Raw genomic sequence first — 24,804 nt, 5'->3', positions numbered from 1 at the left:
TCCGTACTCTGTCAGTCGTGTACCACAGCCTCCTCCAGTGCCTCCCTCTCTCTCATGCTGTCCTCCGCATCCTCGCCTGTTTATCTCTCCGCTCCGCTCCGCTGTGGGGAACCAGACTCCTCCGTCATGTTCCTCACATGAAGTCCGCCACCAACTTGCACGACCAGCGGATGCCGAAAAAAAAGGAAAGGCAAATGCTCCACCGGGGAATAAGAGAAAAAGCCACGCACATTTGCATCTTTTATTGAGTGCCTTGGCTTGAACATATAGCACCAATATGGATCTGTCATTCATGGCTGCGCAGGTAAGATAGTCGCATTTTTTTTTTTGGTCCAATTTCTGCAAACATTACAGGCTTGTCTGAACTTTTGTTGTCGTCCATTGATTCCAAGGGCGTGGCATGTCAACAAGTTCCTGTGGCGTTTTAACCATTTTGCGATCGTCTGAATGTCTGCAGATTGTTTCATCAGGAGAAATAGCATCATATTTGTTGTCTTAGCCTACTCTAACGAAAATTATTCTAATTTTCCCATAACATTTCTAGAGGGGCTTAAAGTCTGTCTGTTGGACTGAATAGTGAGTTTACAGGTACCTTATTGTACTTTATGGTATATATATTATTTTTTTCTGTAATAATAATAATCTATTTCTATAATGCTTTATTTTAGTTTATAGGCTGGTTTTGGTATTTATGTAGAATCCTTACAAACTATATTTATGATTTATGATTGTGGGCACTTTCCTTTTGTCCGACTTGGACATAGGCTATTTATCGTCGGCCACTGTGAACTATAACCAACGCAGTTTGGGGAGGAGTTGTTGTTATGGTAAGGAGCAAAGAAATTGCTGAAATGGAAACTGCTGAAAGAAGATTTTGTGTCAGAGTAGTGAGCTGATATGATTAAAATATAAATAAAAGCAGGAAAATATGATCTCCCAACTGCATGTTTTGACCCAATGCGTTTTATTAGCATTAATTTGATTAATTCGACCAACACACTCACATCTTGTGCTATAGTAGCCAATCAATCAATGACAAGGATTTGCCATGGCCATATTAATAGGAAAAGTTTTGAATGTTACACTACATATTTTTTTATTTTTTGCTTTATAGAAAAGATGAAATGTGTCTGTTTTTATGGATATGGGAGCATGTCTTTTATTCTCATAAAGGCTGGTTTTCTTCAGTCCCCTCCTCCTCGCTGTAGTTGATGCTCTTCTCCACCCCTCAGTGTCTGGCTGCTTATGGTTTGTCTGGTGCCATCCACCTTCTGTGCCCCTGCCATTAGAGTATCCATGACAGTGTCCCTGCTGCAAAATATTGTTTTGCAAGCCAGACTAAGCCATGTTCTCCCAAACTTTTCCACATCAAGGACCCTTTAAATAGAAATGCATTCGACCACGGACCCCCATTTGATAACACTGTGCCCCAAGGAAACCCATCTGAGATTGTTGTTGTTGTTAGATATGACTTGGTACAGAATTATATAACCATCTTTACTGTAGGCAGGGAGATAACAATGGAGAGCAAACAGTCAGCATTATCCATTCTTTCACTGTACAAACTTTTAGTGAGTGAAATAATATCAAAATTAAACAATGCCTTATATTGGTGTGGACCCCCTGCAACCTTTATGGTCCCCGGAGCCCACAACTGCTTTCAGCTACCTTACACTGACAATAAAAGCTCTTTAAGGGCGCACTGTGTCATTGCATTTGTTTAAAAACTTTTGTTGTGTGGCAGCGTGCCGAGGCTCGACTTACGTTGTGAATGTGCGCACTGGGAGAGGCGAATTGAACGGTAACAGGCGATTATACAGTGCAGGAGGCAGAATACTCTCAGCCTGGGGGAGAGAGAGGGTTACTCACTCACATTCACACCTGGGAGCTGTCTAATACAACCACAGGCTTTTGGAGTTTGCCATTGAACCACTCAGCTGAGCAGTTGGGGGTTTGGTGCCTTGCTCAACGGCACGTTAGCAGTAACGAGGAGAGGAGAACAAATAGCACTGTTCACTTCCCTTAGCCTGATTTCTCCAGTTGGTACAAGGATTCAAACCTGCCTTAAAGATGAAAATGTAAACAACATGGATTTGTTTACATTCATAATTTCACTCATACAGACATAGAGTGTGCTGTTAGACCACACTGACTATGTTGAATACATTTATTACCTTCAAAGATGTTAGGAAAGTCTACATTTTTAATGTTTACAAGGCTACAATGTTTTTACAATGTTTACATCCGGATCTCAGTGCAGCAGCTTGGAGAGGAAGCTCCCGCCCCTTCGTTTGATTGACAGCCTAGGTTGCAGACGTTTCAGGTAGCTATACCAGCTGCTTCACCCATCGGCACATCATTTACTAGAATTTCCGGCTCAATGTAGGATTGTAACACAATTAACTAATTTACCAACAAACTAACTTACAAACAAAAGCTTCTCTAGTATTAATTAATTGAGTTTTATCCACTCAACATGAAGATCAGGTTTTCATTTCTTTGCTCTCCCAAGCTCAGTTGTGTCTCTTTCTTCTGCCGACATGGTTATTGCATTTTATTGCACTTTGCTCACTAGCACTACAAGTGGCCGAAAACTCCTTTGTTCATCTTTAAATTAGACTCTGTAACCTCTCGGCTCCTGTTGCCTCTAATCCTATTACTATTGCCTACTGCTCCATTAAAATTCCCTTTCACATTTTTCAGCATTCATGTGCCTTCTCATGAATGCAATTCTTTCAGAAAAGTAATGGCTAATTTTACTGAGATGAAATTCATTCCAGAGCTCCAGAGCCACTACATAATGGTGACTCTGAATGAAGTCAGGCAAATGTCCCTGGAGTTTTGAAGATTGGCTTCACAATGAGTGATTTTTTGCTCATCCATCTCAGTATAGCTCTGCTGCCTGCAAGTCATTGGACCTTCGCCATCACTTTGTCTCTAAAAGATGACGGATGCTGCCATAACTATTCTCTCCTAAAGAGACTAAAAGTTTTTGAAAAGTCAAACTTTAGAAGTGCTAGTTGCAATGACGAGCACCGATTTTCTTCCTGTGAAAGAGAATAAAGAATGGGGAGTGGGAAGAAGCTGTTTGTATTGATTGTTAATACTGTAAATATTGGGAAGGCAGAGAACACATGAAACACATTAGCAATATTAATCTTACAGAATTGGATTTCTTGGTTATTTCTGCAAAAACACATTCTGCCAGACAAGAAAATGCAGAAGTATGTTGTGTGGACCATTATGCAGAATGCCTTCAGAGTCAGTTCACATAATTCACATAGTTCACATAATTGGCCTTATTGTTTCACTGTCATTTGTCATTCTCTTCCTTTTGTTGAAATGGTTTTGTGCAATATTATAGGAACATGCTAAATAGCTCTCTGCAGAACAATGTGTGCTTTTGTGTTTGGTGAATGATTTGCATATGGCAGCGATGCCTCACTGGTTAGAAATGAAAAGGGCATACTTCATTAGGTTGAAAGTGGTGGCATCCTCAAGCATTACAAAACATGGATTAATAGGTGGCAATCACAATGGAGCTCTTGAATACTAAGTTGAGAGCAATGAGGCGATTTCTTCCCTCTCTAAACAAATAGACTCAATTGTGAAATGCTGTATCAAATAACATTTCCCCCTACCCAGAATCCTTAGCTCCTTAGGTATGCATACAGAAAAGCCTTTTGAGTATGTGAAGGTGTACAAATTTGCCTCACTCTTGGATTTCTTAAACGTTCTCGGACCATTACCGACACAGTTAATCACATCATGTACATGTTTCCACAACATGCAGGCTATGGCTATTCAAAATGATTAAAAAGGCTGAACCTGAGGCGTAAACATGAGCCAAGGTGTTCTCCAGTCACTCGCTGAGTGATGTAACTGATGCCTCAGATCGTCAGTCCATGTTGAGGTCGAGTGTGACGATGTTGGAGACAGAGCTCCAGAGCCATCCTGGGCGCTTTGCCAGTGTCAGACTTGCCTCAATTGACAGATCTGCCACACAGAGCAGCAAACCCCCACAGGCCCCGTCTGTCCAGACCATGGTGACCCATTGGGCTTGCCCTCTCCCTCATTTCTGCTGACAAACCAGTTGAGACATTGTCAAATTTACCCACTCACACACACAGACACACACACACTCACACCTCGTTGAAAAAAGCAGCATAGGCAACATTTGATACTCACAAATAAGAAAAAATCACAGGTGGGCATGTGTTAATACTCATATGAGCAGCACTATGTATGTATATTTTCTTTACTTCAAAACAATTTTATTACTTGAATGACTGGACAGTAGCATAAAGAATGAAGTGAGGCAGTGTCTGGTTGCTTCTGTATTCTCGCTTCAGATCCCTTTGTCTCTCCATCACAGGCTATCAGCGTTTCTCATTACTCATTCACTTATTAATTCTAGCTGTGGCTCGGAGCCATTCTACCTGACCGGAGTGTCCATCCTCTTCTCTCCCGTCTCGAGGACAGACAAGAGCAAAAGGAGGAGAGAGGGAGTGGCTGACTGTCTCCACACAAACAGAGCCACCTGTATTTACCCGCAGCACCATGTGCCCAGACGTGGATCAAACAGTACTGGCAAACACTCTGTGGTTTACTTTGGTGGCAGATGACTGGGAGTTTCCTCATAGGACGATACAATAAGTGCCAGAAAGTTAATACAAAGTTAGTTTAGTTGACTTTTCTGTGGCAGACAACTTATCTGAACCGAATTGTCCAAATTTGGTGAATTCCACACACAAAAAACTATCACTTATTTGCAAAAGCTACCCAAATTTTGTCATTATTAACCTTGACCTTAATCACTATTGGGTATTGCATGGTTCATTCATTCATTTTTATCCCTCCACCCGTCTGTGTGTCTAGCAGGTTGGCTGGTAGAACTGAGTGATAGATAAGTGACGTGACCCGAGAAAGACCTCTCTCATGGAAATAGGCGATGGATGGAGATGCAGCAAGGAGAGCTGTTTTGTGCCTCTGATACGATAGGAGATATGGAAATGGGAGTTGAATAATTCACAGATCAGATTATTTTCCCATTACACACCCTTTAAAAATGGCAGCAGCCACCAGGCCTATATGGAGACCATCTTTGTTCTCAATTCCATATAAATGCCATTATATAATCATGTTATCTTGCTGCACATTCTTCTCACCCAGACTGTGTGTCGTCCCCCAACCCCCCCCCACCCCACATTTTTTTTTCTTATATATCTTCTGGTCTCCTTAGAAGCTTATTTGAAGGGTGTAATAATGGCACCCCAGCCTTTTCATCTTTAAGAGTTCATTTCCCCTCTGGTCTTTTGTCTGCTTTCTCAGCGGTTGCTTTCTTATGGAGTCTGTAGTCTTGTGATAGTGGAACTTGCAGCAGCCCAGCATTTCAGTGCTTTTCTGACACTTTGTCACACCGACCCTGCAGTGTGTAAACAACGTTGTCAGATACCAAACAGAGTAAAACATATAAGCACTTTGATGCTTTTCTCAGTTGGGAAAATAACAATCACCTAAAAAAACATCAGAGGTTGCAGCAAGTAAACCAATGCTTTAAATAGACATGAATTAGTAAATCTATTTGTTAGTTCCGGTACCTATTTTTAACGTTTATTTTTAACCTATTTTTAATTTTGAGCTTTCCAATTAGTGCAAATTGCATATTTGAAGCCCCTTCATTTCAGTGATTTGCATCTTTTGTTTTTTTGCACATTTTATCCCTTCATGTCAGCATAACGCAAACAATCATTCCACAGCATGTACATAATTGTTTTTTTAGTTTGTGTGTGTGCATTCCTAATGTGAATGTATGATTTCACTATTTCATGAAACAGACACAACACACAGCCAGCAGTAAGACATTCATGAGCTCAGGAGGGGCGGAGAGGAGGAGATCCTGTTAACGAGTAAGATGTAGAGAAAGCCTTAAAGTGATAAAGACCTGACCCTGTTTGACACGTCACCATTAATAGAGGATTTTCACTGCGGGGGTTGAAGGAGAGGTCAGGCGCCTCACAGCAGGGCCACTTCAAGGTTTACTCTCGCTTGAAGGATGCACCTAAACTGGAACACACTGTCAGCGGGAACATTCAGAACAGACACAATGTACTGCATTTTGGTAAAGGGATTGCTTTGGATGAATGACTTTTATGTTATCGTCCTCATAGTCAAAACAAAGACTCATTAAAAAATAATGGTTCATGTTTTCTATCTGTTGTTGATTGTGGAGCGGCTCACAGCAGCAGTGCTGAATGAGCAGCCCCAGGTTCAGCCTTTTCCTGTCCGAGTGAGAAATCTTTATCCTCTCTATGGGAACAATCGACCAGCCATCAGGTGTGTATTTTTTAAAATTAGCCAGATCGCTCTCGAATCAGGTGTCAAACAGCCACGCATCCACTTACTGGTTTAAAGTCGAGATGAAATGAAAAATGAAAAAATATGCCGTGTGCTTACGTAAGCATGAACCAACCAATTTCAACCAATAATATCATGACATCCACCCATCAATCATTCTTCAACCTGGTGTGTGTGGACAGTCGTCTGTAGCTCCGTTTCTCTCTGTAGCTCTGTATCGCGCTAAACTCTAAGCCCCGCCCACTGTTTAGCGATCCAATCAAATGCGAAGGATTTCATTTAAATCCCTCTTGTAACTATACACCGCTCAAATATTCTGTTTCACTGGGAAATACGTCACAGTACAGAAGCTAAAGACGCTCTAACTTCCGTTTCAGTGGGACTTTAAGTTGGTGAGCGTTGCCATGACAAAACCCGGTGATTGATGCCAATAAAGTGTCTCAGCTGCCATATTGCGTTCCGTCATCTCCCGCTGTCTTCGTGCCATCTTATCTTACAACATGTTTGCGTTGCAGTCGCCAACATCTCCCAGCTATTTTACACCTGGAAATGAGTGATTGCGTATTGATTCAAGTCCTGGGGAGAATGAAAGGCAGACTTAATGGACTGTGACAGGGAAGTATGAAGTAATAACATCATTCCTGATAGGCTCCAAACCACCTAACAGCATGATGCATCCTATATTACTGTGCCTCTGATGTTCAGCAGGTATAAATTATGCATTCCGACATAAATAATCTATTCTCCACCCACCCTGAGAAAAGTTTGGTGCCGCTTCATCCCTTGCATCGATATTTCCCAGAGAAAAATAGAGTTATTTTTGTGTTGGGATTGAATTATGATTTGATGCTAAAAAAAAATGTAAAACTTTGATGCTGATGAATATTGCCTCAGACTGCTCATCATAAAAAAGCTCCACGCTGCCATTTTTGCCATTAAAGAACACATAAAATGCAAATATGAATTCAGCTCATGAACAGTTCCTCAGATGAAAAGGAAATATGGGTGCAAATTATGGGAGTTAAACAGTGGGTGGGTGCATCGCTTTGGTGAATGCTGGCGAAATGCTGAGCGGCAGCAGCTGATTACACAGTATTTGAGGAAGAAGCTGAATTGATGAATTATGATTGTAGTCAAACAGATTTCATTGCCATGCCTGCTGTAACTTATTGGGATCATTATGCCTTTTTGGAATCATTAGCATGCTAAAACCAAAGTATAAAAACTTTATACAGGCGAGTCTGTAGGTGTAGGTTTTGCCGGCAAAACACCTTGAGATTGCCAAGAGATGTCAATTAAAATGTTATCATCCATGTGTGAGGTTGAGCAATCGACCCTCCTGAGTACAAACAGAAAGACTGACGAATGATTTTGTGCCGTTTTTGAGCACAAATTTCTCACAGCCGTCATGTTTGTGATTTCTTTGGCTTGTATCGGCCTCTTAGACAGCACAGCGCGGTTTGTGCATTGCTTCACAATTTCAAAATAAATGAGTTTTCACTTCACATGATCTTTTAAAGACCCTCTAGAGCCTTGAAAAGATACCTCAATAAATATATTAATACCAACAGCATTTGAACATACTATCTATTGCACTCAGCCCTACTCTCTGTGTCCGACCTTGGCTTTGTTCAAAGAAAGCTACCCTGGAGCAGATGACAAGGAATAAAGGCAGGATTTTCTCTGTCTGTCCCTCTCACTCACCACTTGCTCATTTTGCGAAGGAACAGAGGTTACACATCGTTTCTACGCTCAAGAATAGCTGCTGCCGCTAGTCAGACCTAAAAAACACTCTTTGGCAGTGTTGAAGGTATGAGTGACTGCAATTAGTCTTAGCAGTCGAGTCACAACTCAATAGCAATTTGACGGCCGTATCAAAACAATGTGTCTTCATCCTGGATTATGTGACAAGTTTCCTCAATATGGGAGTCTGATAGCCCATTTGTGGCGAATCCATCTGGTAGTTCAGGCTTCAGATTGACTCGTTCCATTTTTTCCTGCTGATTTGTTCTTCAAAAGGTGAATCACTTCCCTTCTGTGCTAAACTCTGTCGTGTTGCTACTGCCGTCTGCAGCTAGCGCTTCTTGATCTTTTACACTGTAGGATTTATAGCAGCTATTTTAATCGTATTAGCCATGCCTCTATTAGTGCTATACAGTCCTTATTACATTTTATATAAGGCAAATCGTGACTGTGACCACTTTCCCATTTCTGGCACATGCAACTTTAATGCGCAGATAATAAATCAGACATTTACAGTCAGTGGTATTATGTATGGAAATCATTTTAGAATGCCTCCTGGAATGCAAGAGATTATTTTGGTGTAGATATTGTTGTGGGGAAGTGCATGATATTTCATTTTCCTTGAAATTATTTAATAAACATCTACAAGTATTTGTGACGCAATTCACAGCTAAGGCTTCGAGCTTATCTTTGCAGACATGCGCCTGAGCTAAATATCATAATGGTGTACTAAACTCCATTCACCACTGTCTCTTTCCAAAGCACAGTGTGCACCTCTGTCAGCAGCGCATATTCATCTCTCCCTCTCTCTCTCTCCCTCCCTCTCTCTCTCTCTCTCTCTCTCTCTCTGTCTGTCGTTATCTGTCTCTCTGTCTCGCTCTGTCTCATATATTTTGTTGCAGTGTTTCACTCTTCTACCCTTGAGATATTTACAGAGGAGCAGCAAACAGTACATTACCTTATGAGTTTTTCATCAGGATCTCAGGCATTTTGGAACAGTCCAACACATTGCTGACTTGTGGAAAGAGTGTTGAGCTTCTCTACATCGCAGCCTGTAGTGTTGCAACACAACACCCTGGCATGCAATATGTATGTTACATATTCATGGTGCTGCTTGAGCTTACAGCTACTCCGTAAGCATTATACAGCCTCCACAGGGTCGATGCTTTGAAAGATTATTTACCCATCCAGGCGTAAAAAAACAAACAAACACTTGTATCTGTTTTTTAAGCACTGGTAATGTTTACTGCTGTCATTACCATATAAAAGACCTCTTTATTCCTCTGTGAATTACTGCTGTCTGTGAATACCCTAAAATTGATTAATTTCACACCTGGGAGTCTTGTTTGCTTTGATGTAATGTTTCTATCTTACACACACACACACACACATGCACACGCACAGGCTTCAGTGTCCCACCGCCCACCTCGTTGCTCCCTGCACCACAGTAATATATATCCATCTCAGAGTCTTAAAATTGAGCAGTGACTCATGAACAGAATACCTAGAATAAAAAACACAAGACCTCAAGGTGCGGGTATTGTGTGTGTGTGTGTGTGTGTGTGTGTGTGTGTGTGTGTGTGTGTGTGTGTGTGTGTGTGTGTGTGTGTGTGTGTGTATTCTTCTGGATTAGGAATCCCCTTTTCTTTGCAAAGGAATGATTCATGTATCATTTGGCTTTGTGGACACAACACATATACATCTGCTCCTCTTAATTATCCACAAACAAACAAACACGCCTGGTTCTCCTTCCTTCATGCCTCATACAACATGCACTTACACTCACTCACACACACACACACACACACACACACACACACACACACACACACACACACACACACATCCACAATTGTATTCATTCAAGGTTGAGGACGGGGAACACTCCTGAACTGTTACTGTATCTGAAGCACTGGAAATAATGAGGCCAACGTAGCACACGCATGAGAAATTCATGGCCCCCTTCGGGAGAATACATAACCATTCATAAACGCCGATGCCAACCTGCAGCATTATAGCTACACCGCTATAGGCAGTGACACACTAATTTCATTTTACAGCAATTGTGTTGTTGTGCTGGTGGCAAATGAATGCACTCTAGAACCATTAGAGTGAACCCATCATGCCTGCAACCAACACTTGCCTTTTTTTTATCACCCAGTAGGAGCTGAGGAGTGTTTTCTCTGCCAGTGACTTACTGTATTCAAGACGTCATTGCATTTACTTGCTTGCAGTATAAGAAATATGTTACACTACGAAACAATCATTGATCCCTTTTTTCTCTATAGGGTAAAGTACAGTGAAACAGTATAGACTGAGGTTACATTTACAGACATAAAGAGAGGCATAGAAAGTGAGACAAATTTAAAGTAAGAGGGCCACCATTTTAGAAGAGGCTATTTTCCCCAGCTGTGACATTTAACAAATACCAGTCTTTCATTTTGATGAGTTTCAGAAGCTAAAGACATACAGCGTACCTCCTTGAGCTTTAACAGGGGGATAATTACTTGTCTGCCTCTATGAGATTGACAGTGTGACAGCACCAGGCAGGCTATTAGATGACAGAGGAAAATAATAAGGGAAGAAAAAGGTCACTTTTATGTGCCAAAATAGAGTTTAAAAACAAGAACAATACATCGATAAAAGCTCTCAGGAATTCAAATGCATTATGCTTAATTTATTCTTGACAGTAACGCATAACACATGCAAAATTATACCAATTTAAAGAGATGTTAGTTGAGCGAGTTCGCTGGTACCGGCATCTCTACAACCCATCTATTATTCCTGGGGAGAAATCGCTGAAATTCTGCAACCTTGATACAGTAAATCAAGCATTATTCTGCAGCTAATTAATTCAATAATTTATTTATTTAACTATATTCTACTCAGAGGCTTTTAATCACTTCTTGAAAAAGCTGCAAAACTATCTCTAATAAGTTTGTTTACTGTGCATTGAAACAGCAAGCACCTGATTATGTTTGCATACAGTATGTGTGCCTGTGTTCTTGTGTGCAGGTGTACTTATACACACATGTGCAAGCGAATGAGAGAGAGATTTCTTCCATCTGGCTATCTTTTCTGAATAACTCCTGCTACCTTTCGGTCCCAGCAGAGTTATCCCACAGTAAGATATCATGCTATGTGAGGCTCTGGAGGACAGAAATTAATGAGACAGCATACTGAGGAGAGAGCAGTAGAAAACAAGGCAACATGATGTAGACCCCCCTCTGGACCAAGCAGTAACAAATACGTCATCTTATTTTGACTTGAAGTCCCTTAGAAAATGCCAGAAAGCTGTGGAGAGATGCATCATTACCCCAGGTTTTGGCAAAATGCAATCAGTAGTGTCTGAGATATTGTGTGTGACAGATAAACGAACAAATGAACTAACAAATGGGCGAATAAACACAGATCCATCGTCCATTAGCTTGACTCTGTCAGCGATGACAACACTGTTACTGAGTAGAGCGTCTGTATGCATGATACTCTCTCTTGTAACAGTCACAGGCTTCAGCTCAGGCGCATAAAAGGTTGCGCCACTGAAATGCGTATTTGCCACTGGATTGCTTGTGTAGGATGTACGCAGTGCATTTTAGTGGCCTAATCATCTTTTTTTTTCTCCTATGCTAATGCGTGGTGTTATTACAATCTGTCAACATAGTCATTTGCACATTTATCATTGAACTCGGTCCATGTTCTCCAGTCCAGCTGTCTGCTTTGTGATGATTGAAAGTGATTCAGATGGAGATAGATAATTGATGGTGCTTCGTTCGCATTCACTTTTCTGGCATTTAGCCGATGCTGTTATACAGAGCAGCTTACAGTGAGTGTAGCAGTAGAGTCCTAGATCAGTATTATAACATGCAAGGGTCAACCGTAGTACCCTTATAATATTCCTGCGAGCATCGAATGATTATTTACAAGAAAAGTGAGGAAAAGAAATAAAATTAGAGCTAAGAGGGGGCAATTAGAGGGAGTAGATGATAGGGGTTATGATTCAGTGGGGAGAGGGTGATGTGAGGAAATGAGTTTTCAGCCTACAGAAGATGAGGAGTGACTCTGCTGCTCTGACTGGAGTGAGAAGGTCATTCCAGCTCTGGGGAGCCAGGAGGGGAAAAGATTCGAGACAGACAATGAGAGTGCAGAGTTTGGTCTGGTATACAGGGATGAACCATGACCTGGAGGTTTTGGGGGGTTGCAGATCCTGTCTCAGTTTGATTGAAGCAGCCAGTGGAGGGAGTGGTGTAGCAGAGGAGTGACATGGGGAGAATTTGGGGAGGTTGAAGCCAAGGAGGGCTACGGCGTTCTGGCTGCTGCTCTGTTTGATAATGATATTGTTGATAATATTTCCTGAGCATAATAATTCACTTTAAAGGATAACACTGGTGTAATTTTACTTTGTGTTCACACTAATACAGGCGAGTGGAAGCAAAACCTTCAACCAGAAGCTTTGCCAACTCTCAGTCAACAGAAATGCATATCAATGAGATGCTGAAAATAGTCTACAGAAGACATGGAAATATTAGCATTATAAAGCACAGGTGAATACATTCATCCTTTGCTCCTTTTTTGTAACAGTGCATTAATCCCCTCAAGCAGGCAGCATGTCTTTGTAAGCTGCTGATATGATGCTGTTTTGAGTATAATGGGAAAGACTGTGTCTATAGGAAAACTGTATAGACTACCAGTCAAAAGTTTGGACACACCTGATTGAATGTACTATGTTTTTCATTATCTTAAAGCCATTTTGATCTAAAGGCTTATGCTTAAATGCTTGAAAAATATAAATAGTGAAGTTGATGCCTATGTATGAATTTCTTTCCAAAGGCTTTGCCTTTCCATCAAAGCAAATGGTGGCTACTTAAAAGAATCTAAAATATAAGATAGTTTTGATTTGGTCACTGCATGATTCCATTTGTGTTATTTCATAGTTTTGATGTCTTTACTATTATTCAAAAATATGGAAAATAGTAAAAATAAAGAAAAATGTGGTGTGTCCAAACTTTTGACTGGTAGTGTTTGTCAAAGTGACCTATATCTATTAGTGTGGATGAATGGTGACAATAAACGAAGAACAAAAAAAGAGAGAGATTACGCTGATAGGCTTTAATACATGCTTTTCATTTCCTGAGTGGGTGAACATAGGAAAGATTTGCATGACATTACAATCTTTCATGACCATGAGCCTTACTAATGATGATTTACAAATGGCCATACTAGAGTGTATACACATGAGCAGGACAGAGTGGCACCATGAATCACAGAGCTACAGAGTGGCCCTGAGGAAAGGCTATTCATCAACGTCATCCCTTAGAGTGGCAGAGATGTTTCTTCATCATTTTATTACCGTCTGCTTCGCAGCTCACCAGAGATCATAGTGGACTGGTGTCTTTCTGCTTGCTCTGTATGTTTAGACCGGGTGTGTCTCCTAACCCCAGCAAGTCTTACTTGAGTGGAGATTCAATTAAGGGCTTCTGTCTCCACGCCTAGAATTTCTCTCTATTGCACAGTCAATGAGCAGGCATGGAGGGAGCTGTAGGGGCGGCTGATGTCAGCAATAGATACATTGAGTGCCTAGTGATTATTATTTTATTTTCTTGCACTTATCTTCTTAATACACACACAACTAGGGAAAAGCTCCCCAGATATGTAGCGATATATGTACATACAGTAAAGCAGCAGAGTTAGGTGGGGGATGGTTGCTCAGTGCTGATCATGTGACTGTCATAAGATGCATGTGGGTACAGCAATCTGATCTCCTGCCCTGCAACATCCAATCCAGGTACAATCCCAGGCTCTGGAGTGGGAAGCATGGCTCTATCATTTGCTCCCTGGGTTGTCAGGAAAAAAACATTGTGCTTCTGTAGCAGGAGGCACAGCAAAACCAAAGGGATTGGTTTCAGTTGTATGCTGATTATAGTTAATCAAAACAAAATAATGTATTCAAGTCATGTACTGGGAAAAAAAATCTATTTATTATTGTCTATTTAGTATTTTTATCTCATGTCCAATTTTAGATTTTTAATTTTCTTGAAACTTGAATAATTCTGCTAATGGGGTAAAATAATGCCTCTTGTTTCCAATGCATTTTCACTTTTCTAGAAAAAAGTGCAGTACCTTGAGGCAAGGCAGAAGACATTACATTTGATTCAAGAAATATATTGCATTCATTTGCAATGGGAAATTATCTCACCCTGTTGGAAGATTTTTTTTTTTCACTTGTTTTAAGAAAAATACAATTTTAAGACTCAAGAGTAGATTGAATTATTTATTAGGATGGATATTTTTGCAGGCTTGGTGATCAGCTGTGTTTCTTCTTTGCAGTCTGAACGCTCAGTAAATCTGGTTCTCACAGCCCAGTAGACCGATTTAGTTATTGAGCTACTGCTAAAAAAAAAAAACCTGATTAAGTCCATGTTTCTGGCGATGGTATGCTGCTGGCTACTGGACCATGTGGGATACCTCCAGGACCGGAGACATCTGCCTAGCAGGGGGATATGACTTTTGGTGTTTTTACAGTGAACATGAAAAAGGTGACATGTGATTCCTCTGGGTGCATTTTAATTGAAATTGCTCACAATGTAAAATACATGAGCAAGATCTACATAGAAACTTGCAAGTAGTGTGTCATATTGCAGCGAGAAATCACCTCAGTGGCTTTAGTATGATGTGTTTGTGGGTGTAAACTATACCTTAAAACACATGCTGCACATTTAATCCAGTTTATACATAATTAAAATATGTGCTGCTATGAATAATTGATGGTCCTTGGTTGTGGTGGAAAAGCATTTTTCTGTAACTTTTGAAAGCTACCTTATGATGAATACGCGAATAGTTAATCAGAGTTCAAACTGTACCCAAATAGAACTGTAATGTATTGTTGCACAGGGTTTCTGCAGTGTGACAGAGGAGTGTTTTCATGATTAATTGATCAGTTCAGTTCAGTTATAGATTCATATACAAATAAGGCCACCAAAGGGAATATGTTATATATCATATCCCTGACACAATGTTTATTTATATACCTGTATTAAGTTGGTATCCTATTGATAAATAGGACAAATGTTTGTGCCTTGACAAGTTGAACAACATTTTAGCAGCACAGTTAAAAAGCGCTGGCATTAGTCCAGCATGTTACCCCTGTTTCTCAAAAATGAACCAAAAAAAAGTTTAAAAAAAAGGGACATCTCTTAAAATAACAGTAATTTATGGCTAGTTAGCACTCCCTGGTTATGTAATCACAGCAAACACAATCACACAGTCACAGGGAGAAGATAATGATCATGATTAAACCCACTGGATTCAGTCTGATAACCCATCGTTACAATTCATGAGATTCCAAAAGGAAAACACTGCCAGAGGCGAAACTTTTCAAGACTCACTGGATACTTGATGTTTAAAACAAGAGTTATGATCCAGTGCAAACACACCGGAGTTCAAACTAGTTGCACATAAAAGTAAAGAATAGAAAGTGCTGAAGTTGAGTCTAGACTAGACTTAAGTTACAGTTTCATAAAGTAATTGATTCCCAAAGCGAAAATATGCTCCTGTCAATGATGATAAATAAACCACAAATAGAATTTAGACAGTATAATCTTAATGCCTGGTGGAGGTATTCACCATAATAATCATCTAGTTGAAAAAAATAGAATACTTTATGACTTCCAAGGTTGCTATTTAATACCAGCCAATGTGTTACACACCCTGGTGAACTGGGCTTCTTCTTAAATCCCTGTTTTGGGGAGCAGACGGGTCGCATTTTCTGGAAGATTAAAGATGAAATCCTGAGTCATCGTCGAAAATGAAAGTCCTAAAACCCTCCAATTCCCCTAATTCCTCATCCTCTGTCTGTCCGGTGTTTTAGACGCTGCTGACACTTTGTGGTGTTTATAGAGGTTTTAGTGATAAGGATGTTTCTTTGTTCCTGTGTTGACAGAGTCTGATGTGCAGCATTGGGAGTCACAGACCATAACGCTACACACTCAGACATACACTTACACATGTCAGGAGTCACACACTGGAACGAGAGCTTCCCAGATGTGTCAAATACACACACACACACACACACACACACACACACAGTCTCTATCTCTCTTCCCCTCACTCTACATGTACAGATTAATCACACCAACATAAATAAACAGATATACTCCTCTCTTTCTGATTCTGATCTGATTCGTGTGATCGTCTGGCACCGCATCTCACTTCTCATCTGGCAGGAATAAGAAATCACCTTTTGTTTGCCGTGGATTTAAATCTTTCATAGCGGATGACTTTAATTTGATCTCATATTTCTACTCATCACGCTACTGCTAATTAGCAGCGTATATGACTGAGTAGCAGTCCCAGATGTGAACATGAATTATTTCCGTACTTACGTCACGATTCAAAGAAATGTTTTGTAAAGCCTTTAGTCTTATTTTCCATATAGCTCCTACCATACTGATGCATAAAATTAACCTATATAACATCAGGTATGGGAAGAAATGTGAAGCTGATACACTTATCATTCATATTGTTAGAGAGAAAGAATAAACTTTTCCCTGCGCTGTAGAAATCCCATTGAGCTGACAGATTGACCAAGGTGTCTAGCTGGGATCACTTGGGCTACACTTGTTCTATTGAGTTATAAGATTTATTATAAAATGCTGCTGGGCTGCTGAGACGGGGAAAATCAATGAAAGCAGAGCTGTAAATCTGAGCAGCAGGAACCAGGCATGAGACTAGAGGTCTCACCACTTCTACCCGGGTGAACAAACCTCTGGATTTCTCCCTTCAGATTTACAACAAGACTATAGGTCAATATGCTGTGTATGGTAGAGGCCAAATCTATTGTTCTCATAAAGTGCCTGCGATTGTGTGGAAGTGCAGTGGCTACTCTTTTTTTTTCTGCTTGCCTGTACCTTCTCACAGCAGAGATTCAAAAAGCCCTCTGTGATTTGTTTCTATACTGTAATCCCGTCTTATTTATTTCCCTGTTCTGTGCCCTGAATTGCAAGTAGGCGATGGATAACATTCCCTGTCAGAAAAGTGACATCATTTGATATTCTCCCTATGGCAAATTTGAGGTTGAGGTTGATGCAACTTTGTACACTGATGAAGACTACGAGCTGAAAGGGCTGTACAATGTTTCTTGCCTAAAAATGAAAATAAATAAATTCACAAAGTTTTAATGTTAAAAACCAATGTGGTTTGGCTGTAGTATCGGGCTCTGTGTGTGTTCGTTATGTTTGTGCGTTCGTGTGTAACGCTTTTTACAATTCGCGCCCCCTAGGGAATGCACTGTTTAGGCTGTGCAGAGCCCCATAGCCCTGCATAAGGGAAATACAGTGTGCGCTCGTACACCAGACGTTACGGTGGAAGTCAAACAAGCATCAACCAACTCAAGACTAGTGCGCTGTACATCCACATACCAGGAAGTAGCTCGTAGTGGCTGAGTCAAGGCATGAATTAAATATTTTGTTCTGCAATTCTCTTAGGTGGAGTTTTTCACTCACTCCAGACATACATACCTCCACCCCGCCCCTCCATCCGAGCACGTAGAAAGAGCTAGTGCACTTGTTCAGTTCACTTTGGCTTAATTAGCTGAAAGGTTACAAAAGGCTTTTTTCCCCATTTTTTGTGCTCCTCATGCAGTAAAAGTTTACTCGTTATCCTAACAGGTGCAAAAGCCCCTTTGTTTGATTTCATGTTTAATCTACATACATGCTGATACACACCTGTGGCAAACAGGGAGGGAATTAAACATTGTTTGAGAGGCAGAGAGAGCCAGGTGGGCCCGTCGGGACAACGAGGCACATCTGTGTGCAATTAAAACCTTGCTACATCTCTGTGTGTTTCACTAGGCACTGCTAGATGAGACACTGGTCCCTGTGCTGAGCTGGCTGACAATTTAAAAGGCTTTTCTTGACTCGTGCCCGAAAGGGGAGGCATTGTTCTAACACCTGTGGGTGTGTATTTGAGTTTAGTTTTGTTCATATCTGTTGGTGCCAAATAAACCTGGACAGAGCCAGAAGCTTACCCTGCATGTCTTTCTATCAGTAGATTGCTCAGTGACTTCAACACCATGGGTCTTTTCTCAAAATACATTCTCGTGTCCTCCATGACACGTTTCATGTTGCATCTAATGGTCAAAGTATGATTCCAAAACAAAAGAATGCAATGACGGATACAGATCCTGGAAGTTTACTTACCAATCGAGGATGCATCAGATGGTGACTTGGCCGACGAGAACGAATGGGAAGCCCCAAGATTCACTGCAACAATGACCCGCCACGTCCAAGCACTATAGTCAGTAGTACAGAGACGGTTGTAAAATAAAACGAACAGCTGTGTCTCAATTGACTGTGTGAGCGATATCAAGCACACAGTCCAGCTCAAGCTGTAAGGATACTTCTCTGTGCTCGTTTGCTCCAGTACAGTTCGTTCTCTCCAGTACAACTTGGGAAGATTGTTCTCCACAAGTACCACAAGAACACAACTGCAATATCGACTTGGCATTCTTAGATTTTAGATTCACCTCATATTAGCTGTTGAGTGCAGGGAAGCAACTTGTTCAGTCTGACTTTCTCTTTACAGCCATACTTGAAGTGCTTTTGTGGTTAGGTATATGTTTTGGTTACCCCGCTATCCAACAGCATTTATTTTGGTTTTGTTTGTTTGTTCCAAACCCATTTCACCGAGCACTTACTTGTGGCAACATCCCACGGGAGGCAATTACAGTCCATTCTATTTCACAGTTACTGTAATCATCCGGGTAGGATAGCACAGTGTTGGGAACAGCTGGGACAAATAAATCAAAACTGTGAAAGCTGAGCAGGTGGCATTGTACAGTGGCAAGAACTTTGCTGCATTGTTTTTCCTCAACTACACCATCGATTGGGTTTCTGCTGTATAGTAGTGCATTGGTGTGGCCATTATTCAAAACCAAGAAGGCCTGGAATATTCTAATAGTTAAGGCTTGTGTGTTTAAGTTGTGTGTTCAAGAAGCCAAATTGCCTAATACACCCAATGAGATCGAGTACCAAGCTCTGTCTGGAAGTGCTTGTTGAGGCGATTTAGCCAGGAGTTTACTGTTGTACGGGAGAGGTAAGTGTGAAGTTCAGTCCATAATACGGTTTCCAGGAAACTTTGGTCAGTTGTGTAGCTTTATTACCGAAGCCACTCATCCATGAACGTCTACAAGCATTGGTTTCCTGGCGGTAATGTATGGGAGATGACCTTCATTGGCCGCTTAAGTGCTCAGATGCCTTGGGATGCCTCTTCCCTGGGTTTCTATTTCCCTCTATTCCATTAATGCTTAACCGCTCGCTGGGCTAACCTCATGTGCCCCAGCACATGGGAATTGTAGGCTTGGATGAATGGATAGGGAAGTAGTTCCAGGCAGTATTATGATACACTGAAATATAATTGAAACTGTATATATACTATATTATGCTATGTCTGTGAACAATGGCTATCAAATATTTAGATATAGGTCTACTTTTTGGAATATTGTTGCACATGCACTCAGTATCCACTTTATTAGTTACACTTTTCCCATTCATGCAAACAGTTCTCTCTTCTGGACAGTGAGTCACTTAAAAATATAAAACATGCAGGCAGGGTTGAGAGGTTCAGTTTTTGTTCGACTGAATGTTAGATTTGGCAAGACGCGTGATTTAAGTGACTTTGAATGTGGTATGACTATTGGTGCCAGACGCACCAGTTCCAACATCTCAGAAATAGCCGCCCTCCTGGGGTTTTCTACACTACAGTGTCGGGATGGTGTGATAAACAAAACGTCCGCAGCAGCAGTCCTAGGGGCAAAAACGCCTTGTTGATGTGAGAGGTCAGAGGAGAATGGTAAGACTGGTTCAACCTAGCAGGCGGACCACAAGTATACAAATAACAGCTCAGTACACCAGTGTTGGGCTGAAAGAAGAGAAAGCACGACTCGTCGAACCTTGAAGTGGATGGACTACAGCGGCAGAACATCATGCTAGGTTCCACTCCTGTCAGATAAGAGCAAGAAGGCTACAGTGGGCAAATGTTCACCAAAACTAGACTAACTGAAGAGTGGAAAAACATTGCCTGGTCTGACGAATCCTGATTTCTGTTGCAACATGCCGATGGCAGGGCGAGACTTTGGTGTAAACAGCATGAATCCATGGATCCATCCTGCCTGTGTCAACAGTACAGGCTAGTGGTGTTGGTGTAATAGTGTGGGGAAAGTTTTCTAGTTTTTAGGACTCTTAGTACCAACTGAGCATCATTTGAATGCCACAGTGTCCCGAAACATTGCTGCTGACCAGGGGCATCCCTTCATGGCCACAGTCTACTAATTTTCAAATGGATATTTCCAGCAGGATAATGCGTCATCTTAATATGGTTCCAAGAACATGACAGTGACTTTAGTCCCCAAATCTCAACCCATTAGAGCACTTTGGGGATGAGGTAGAACGCGATGTTTGCAATATGAATTTACTGCCAAAAGATCTGCAGGAACATGATGCTATTGAGTCAGTGTGGACCAAGATCCCTGTGGAACGTTTCCAGCACTTTGTTGAATCCATGCCTTGAAGAATTCAGGCTGTTCTGGAGGGAAAAAGGTGATATGATGATATGATATGGCAGTATATTATATTTTTGCATGGTTCGTTGTTTTGCAGGGTTACTCTACACAAAGTTGCTGTTAAATACAAGTATGACTTCAGTTTCAACATCTTGGGAATTAATTTTGATCAAGGTGATAACATTTAAATAGCATGGAGCTTTTTAGATGAGATCTTTGTTTATGTTCTAGCTTGTAAAGGTAATTGGCAGTCATTCCCATAAGAATGTTTATGAACAGTGATATGCTTTGATGTAGAAAAATAAATATTAAAATGGATGAAAGCTATAGTTCTGAGAGGAAGAATCAGCAATTATAATGAGTGAGTGGGGGGGCTGGGAGGCCCAGGTTGCTGGACTTCATGCATGCCTGTCCGCTCCCATTATGCTCATGTGAACAGCAGGCGCTCCACAGGATGTGTCATGTCATTATTCACCACCAGGGGTCAATGGATGGAGAGCAGCAGAATGCTTTTTAAATAGTGTTTTCCCCTGTGCGAGGGAAGACCTGACCAAGCGAGTATGTGTGTGTGTGATAATGTCTTTGTGCATTAGGCTGTGCATATATGGGAGAGGGTGAGAGAGAGCGAGAGAGAGAGAGGGAAGGTGAGTAAATGAGCAAGCAAGAGAGAATTTCTGTGTATGTGAGAGTGCTCAACATCCCTCCGAGGTATTTTTAGCATTGTTTTTCAACATCTTCGGCGGAGTCTGTTTTCCAATCTGAGCGTGGTAAGGGGCTCTCAAGCATTCCTCAGCCATATACCCTGCTACAGAGACACACACACACACACACACACACACACACACACACACACAGGAGCATTCAGTTGCTTCTGCTCTGATGACCAACCTTCACAGGGCTCTAATTGTCCTAAGCAATAAACCATTTTCACTTGCCAGATCTGAAATATTCATTCCATGTTAATCAAGCCCTAGTTCCTGAATACACACACATGCAGGCACGCACAACAGTGTGTGTGAGAGACGGAGTAGGACCGTTCCACGTGTGGGAAACCTTGTAACCATTTACTAAAGATGCCGTGATGCAGTAACCTCTCATTTCTGTTAATATAGCGCTTTAACTTGCTTAGTGCATGACCAACAGTAACAAATCTGCTGTAGTGTAATTCTCAGGAAGGCAGGATTATGTGCGAGGAGGTTTGGCTCTCTGCACTGGGGCTGTAAAGTACCAAGTTGAAGTAACTATTATGTTTTTAAGTAAGCCAATGCTGTCAAAATAATACAAAGTGACTGAACGCATTATCACACTCCGTCTTGAATGAAAAGCAATAGTTCAATTAGCTACAGCTGATGTGATTATTGACCTGATCTAAATAGAAAAACAAGAAATGAAATGACATGTCTTCTTTCTCTGATAAATCTGACATTCACAAGAGTATATCCATCTCTATCAGTCACCGCTCCCTCTCCTTCGCTCTCTCTCTCTCTCTCTCTCTCTCTCTCTCTCTCTCTCTCTCTCTCTCTCTATCTTCCTCAAATACAGGTTAACCCTTTCGGTTTCGCTGATATTGAAAAACATTTTAACCTCTCTCCTCTCGTTTCCTCCACCCATCCTAGATCCCCGTCATGACGGGGGCCTTCATGGACTCCTCGCCCAACGATGACTACAGCGGCGACCACTCGCTCTTCAACTCCTCGGCCAGCGTCCACGCCGCTGCCTCGGCCGCCTCGGTGCAGGGCCAGCAGGACGAGCCCCAGTCCATGTCCAGCGATGCCATCTGGCTCTGGATTGCCATCGTTGCTACCATTGGAAACATTGTGGTGGTGGGCGTCGTCTACGCCTTCACCTTCTGATGAACATATGCGTACAGAGGTCTAAAGAACACCTACACGCCCCCCTGCATCCTGCTTTTTCTGGATCTCTGGACCCTTGAGTGAGGCCACGCTATGTAGGCAGACACACACATATTCTCTCTCTCTTTCTCTCTCTTTCTGACTCTCTCTTTCTGACTCTCTCAGTGCGGACCCCTGAGGGTGTGGAAGGTGTGATACTAGACAAATACAGTGTACTATATTACTTTGTTTAAGAGAAAGACTCAAACTTGGGTACTTTTGTCAGCAACGATGGGTTTGGGATTCTACAACTGGAAGTTTGAAGAGGAGCATCTGTACAACATCTCTCTAGTTAAAACGCTGGAACAACAGACCTACAGTCTCAACCCAGAATCGAAGTGGGTTTTTTTTCAACTTAAGTTTGTTTCCATGTTTCCCCTCAGACAACACGCTCACTTGTAGTGCAGAACTGTGGAAGGAGATTAAATGGGGCTTAAGATCCGGGTTGATCTAGGCCATCTGAAACATCCCCCAGATAGTTGCTAGGCATTTCAGGATAGTGCTGCTTAATTATGCGGCTGAACAGAGATGGTGAATGTTAAAACATTTAAAAAGAACTGGGATTACTTCTGTGTCATCCGGCCCCGAGGCCCGGGAAGTGAGAGCTTGTCCAAGGACTAATTTGTATGGTTCTGATTATCAGTGTACATATTATGTGTCTAAACAATTTTACAGACAGGAAATGGACAACTGGAACTTTACTGAAACTCCTTTTGGAACACACTTAAAATCTCACAATCTTTTTTTTTTTTTTTCGTCTTCTACGCAAACTCAGTCTCATACAAACAATGTCTTTTTGTGCAGAACTAAGCCAGCTCATCAGAATGATCATACTGTCATATTGTCATGGTCTGTCCATTTATGTTTAGATATTGTGTTCAGATCAGAAGCACAGGTACCTGAAACAGAGAAGATGAAGGTTCCCAATATAATATATATGTTTTGGTAATGTGTACATTTCCCAGTTAATGAGAGTAGGAAACGCTACTCACAGTAGTGCAAGGCTCTCTCAGTCTCACACTGTCCAATGCTACAGTTCTGCACCTGAGGGTGTTTTGATGAATTTCATCAGATTAGGATATCGACCAAAAGGTATTCGCTGTAGTGGAGCCTTATTAACAGATTATTGGCTTCATGTGGTTATGTTATGGTAAATTCTTTAAAATCACAGCCTTATACGGTGGCACACAGTGGTAGCGCTGTCGCCTCACAGCAAGAAGGTCCTGGGTTCGATTCCCGCCTGGATCGCTGTTGGCACTGGGGGCATGTTCCCCCATGTGTGTGGAGTTTGCATGTTCTCCCTGTGCTCACCTGGGGTTTCCTCCATATAACACAGATAAGAACCCCCCACTAAACACATGCAAGAAGATCGTCGCCTGACCAGCGATGGTCAAAAAAAGAAGTTGGTCCCTGGGCGCTGGGCTGCAAGCTGCCCACTGCTCCTGGCCTGCCCGTGGAGGAGGAGGAACCAGGATGGGATAAATGCGGAGGACATATTTCACGGCGCCATTGGAAAGAAGCGTGTGTGTGTGTGCAAGCCACCGTGCATGCATTGTGAAAAATGGTTGCTTGTGACAAAGACAGGTTTGTCCATCCGGATTCCTTTAAATAGAGAGACAAGCACGGATGGAAATGAGTTGTGTAGGCTAGTTCATCCACTATTGGACTAAACTATAAAATCAATCAGGCATCAATTTCCTGGCCAAACTACATCTATGTTGAACACATTAACACCGCAATGTTTTATCTGCCTACCAAAAGTAAAGAGGCACACGTGCCAATGTGCACTAGATTGGTGAAAAAAATTGGCCTCAGATGCTCCATCCTTACTCTGTGATGCAGGTCAACCAGGAGGGCATGCATGAAAACCAAGCCAGAAGCCAATCCAAAGAGGTAATTTGGCCACGTGGTACATTGTACCTAAAACTGTAGTGAAATGTGACTATAGGAAAATTAACCGGACACACTTACCTTCATTCCGAAATGTTTCACATTTTGGAAATAAACTGTTTCCTTTACCAGTATCAATGACTACATAATCTAAGATGCAACAAGATGCAGCTGTGTGATGAAGCAAATGGTTTAACTAATAACCTAAATAATAATCTATATTGAGTGTTACTTTTAACATCAGCAATCCTTTTTAAAGTATGGCTATCACATTCATAAACGGCTGATAGCTCATTATATGTTCCGTATATCAAGCTGCCTCTTTAAATTTGTAGGTGTTCAGTGAATTAGCTTTGTGTTACTGTGGAA

At 41.5% G+C, this 24,804-nt stretch overlaps 1 protein-coding gene across 1 annotated transcript; it reads left to right on the top strand.

Annotated features, from left to right (window-relative positions):
- Positions 1-213: 213 nt before the first annotated feature.
- On the top strand, positions 214-22,506 carry LOC139655218 (uncharacterized protein C14orf132-like). The gene is made up of 2 exons (XM_071532566.1): positions 214-304; positions 22,270-22,506. Exons 1-2 carry the CDS (start codon positions 278-280, stop codon positions 22,504-22,506), a joined length of 264 nt encoding a protein of 87 aa, XP_071388667.1. The 5' UTR covers positions 214-277.
- Positions 22,507-24,804: the final 2,298 nt, after the last annotated feature.

The sequence above is a fragment of the Centroberyx affinis genome, unplaced genomic scaffold (genome assembly GCF_046629955.1).
Source record: "Centroberyx affinis isolate AG114_WGS23_722 - 3 ecotype Tasmania unplaced genomic scaffold, CSIRO-AGI_Caff_v1 ptg002210l_1, whole genome shotgun sequence".
Lineage (NCBI taxonomy): Eukaryota > Metazoa > Chordata > Actinopteri > Beryciformes > Berycidae > Centroberyx > Centroberyx affinis.
This window is presented reverse-complemented; position numbering and strand designations above follow the sequence as displayed.

Excerpts from the sequence above, each read along its gene's own strand:
- LOC139655218 (XM_071532566.1), top strand. The coding sequence starts at position 278 with ATGGATCTGTCATTCATGGCTGCGCAG. Across the intron at positions 305-22,269 it reads TGTCATTCATGGCTGCGCAG|ATCCCCGTCATGACGGGGGC; the intron begins GTAAGATAGTCG and ends CACCCATCCTAG.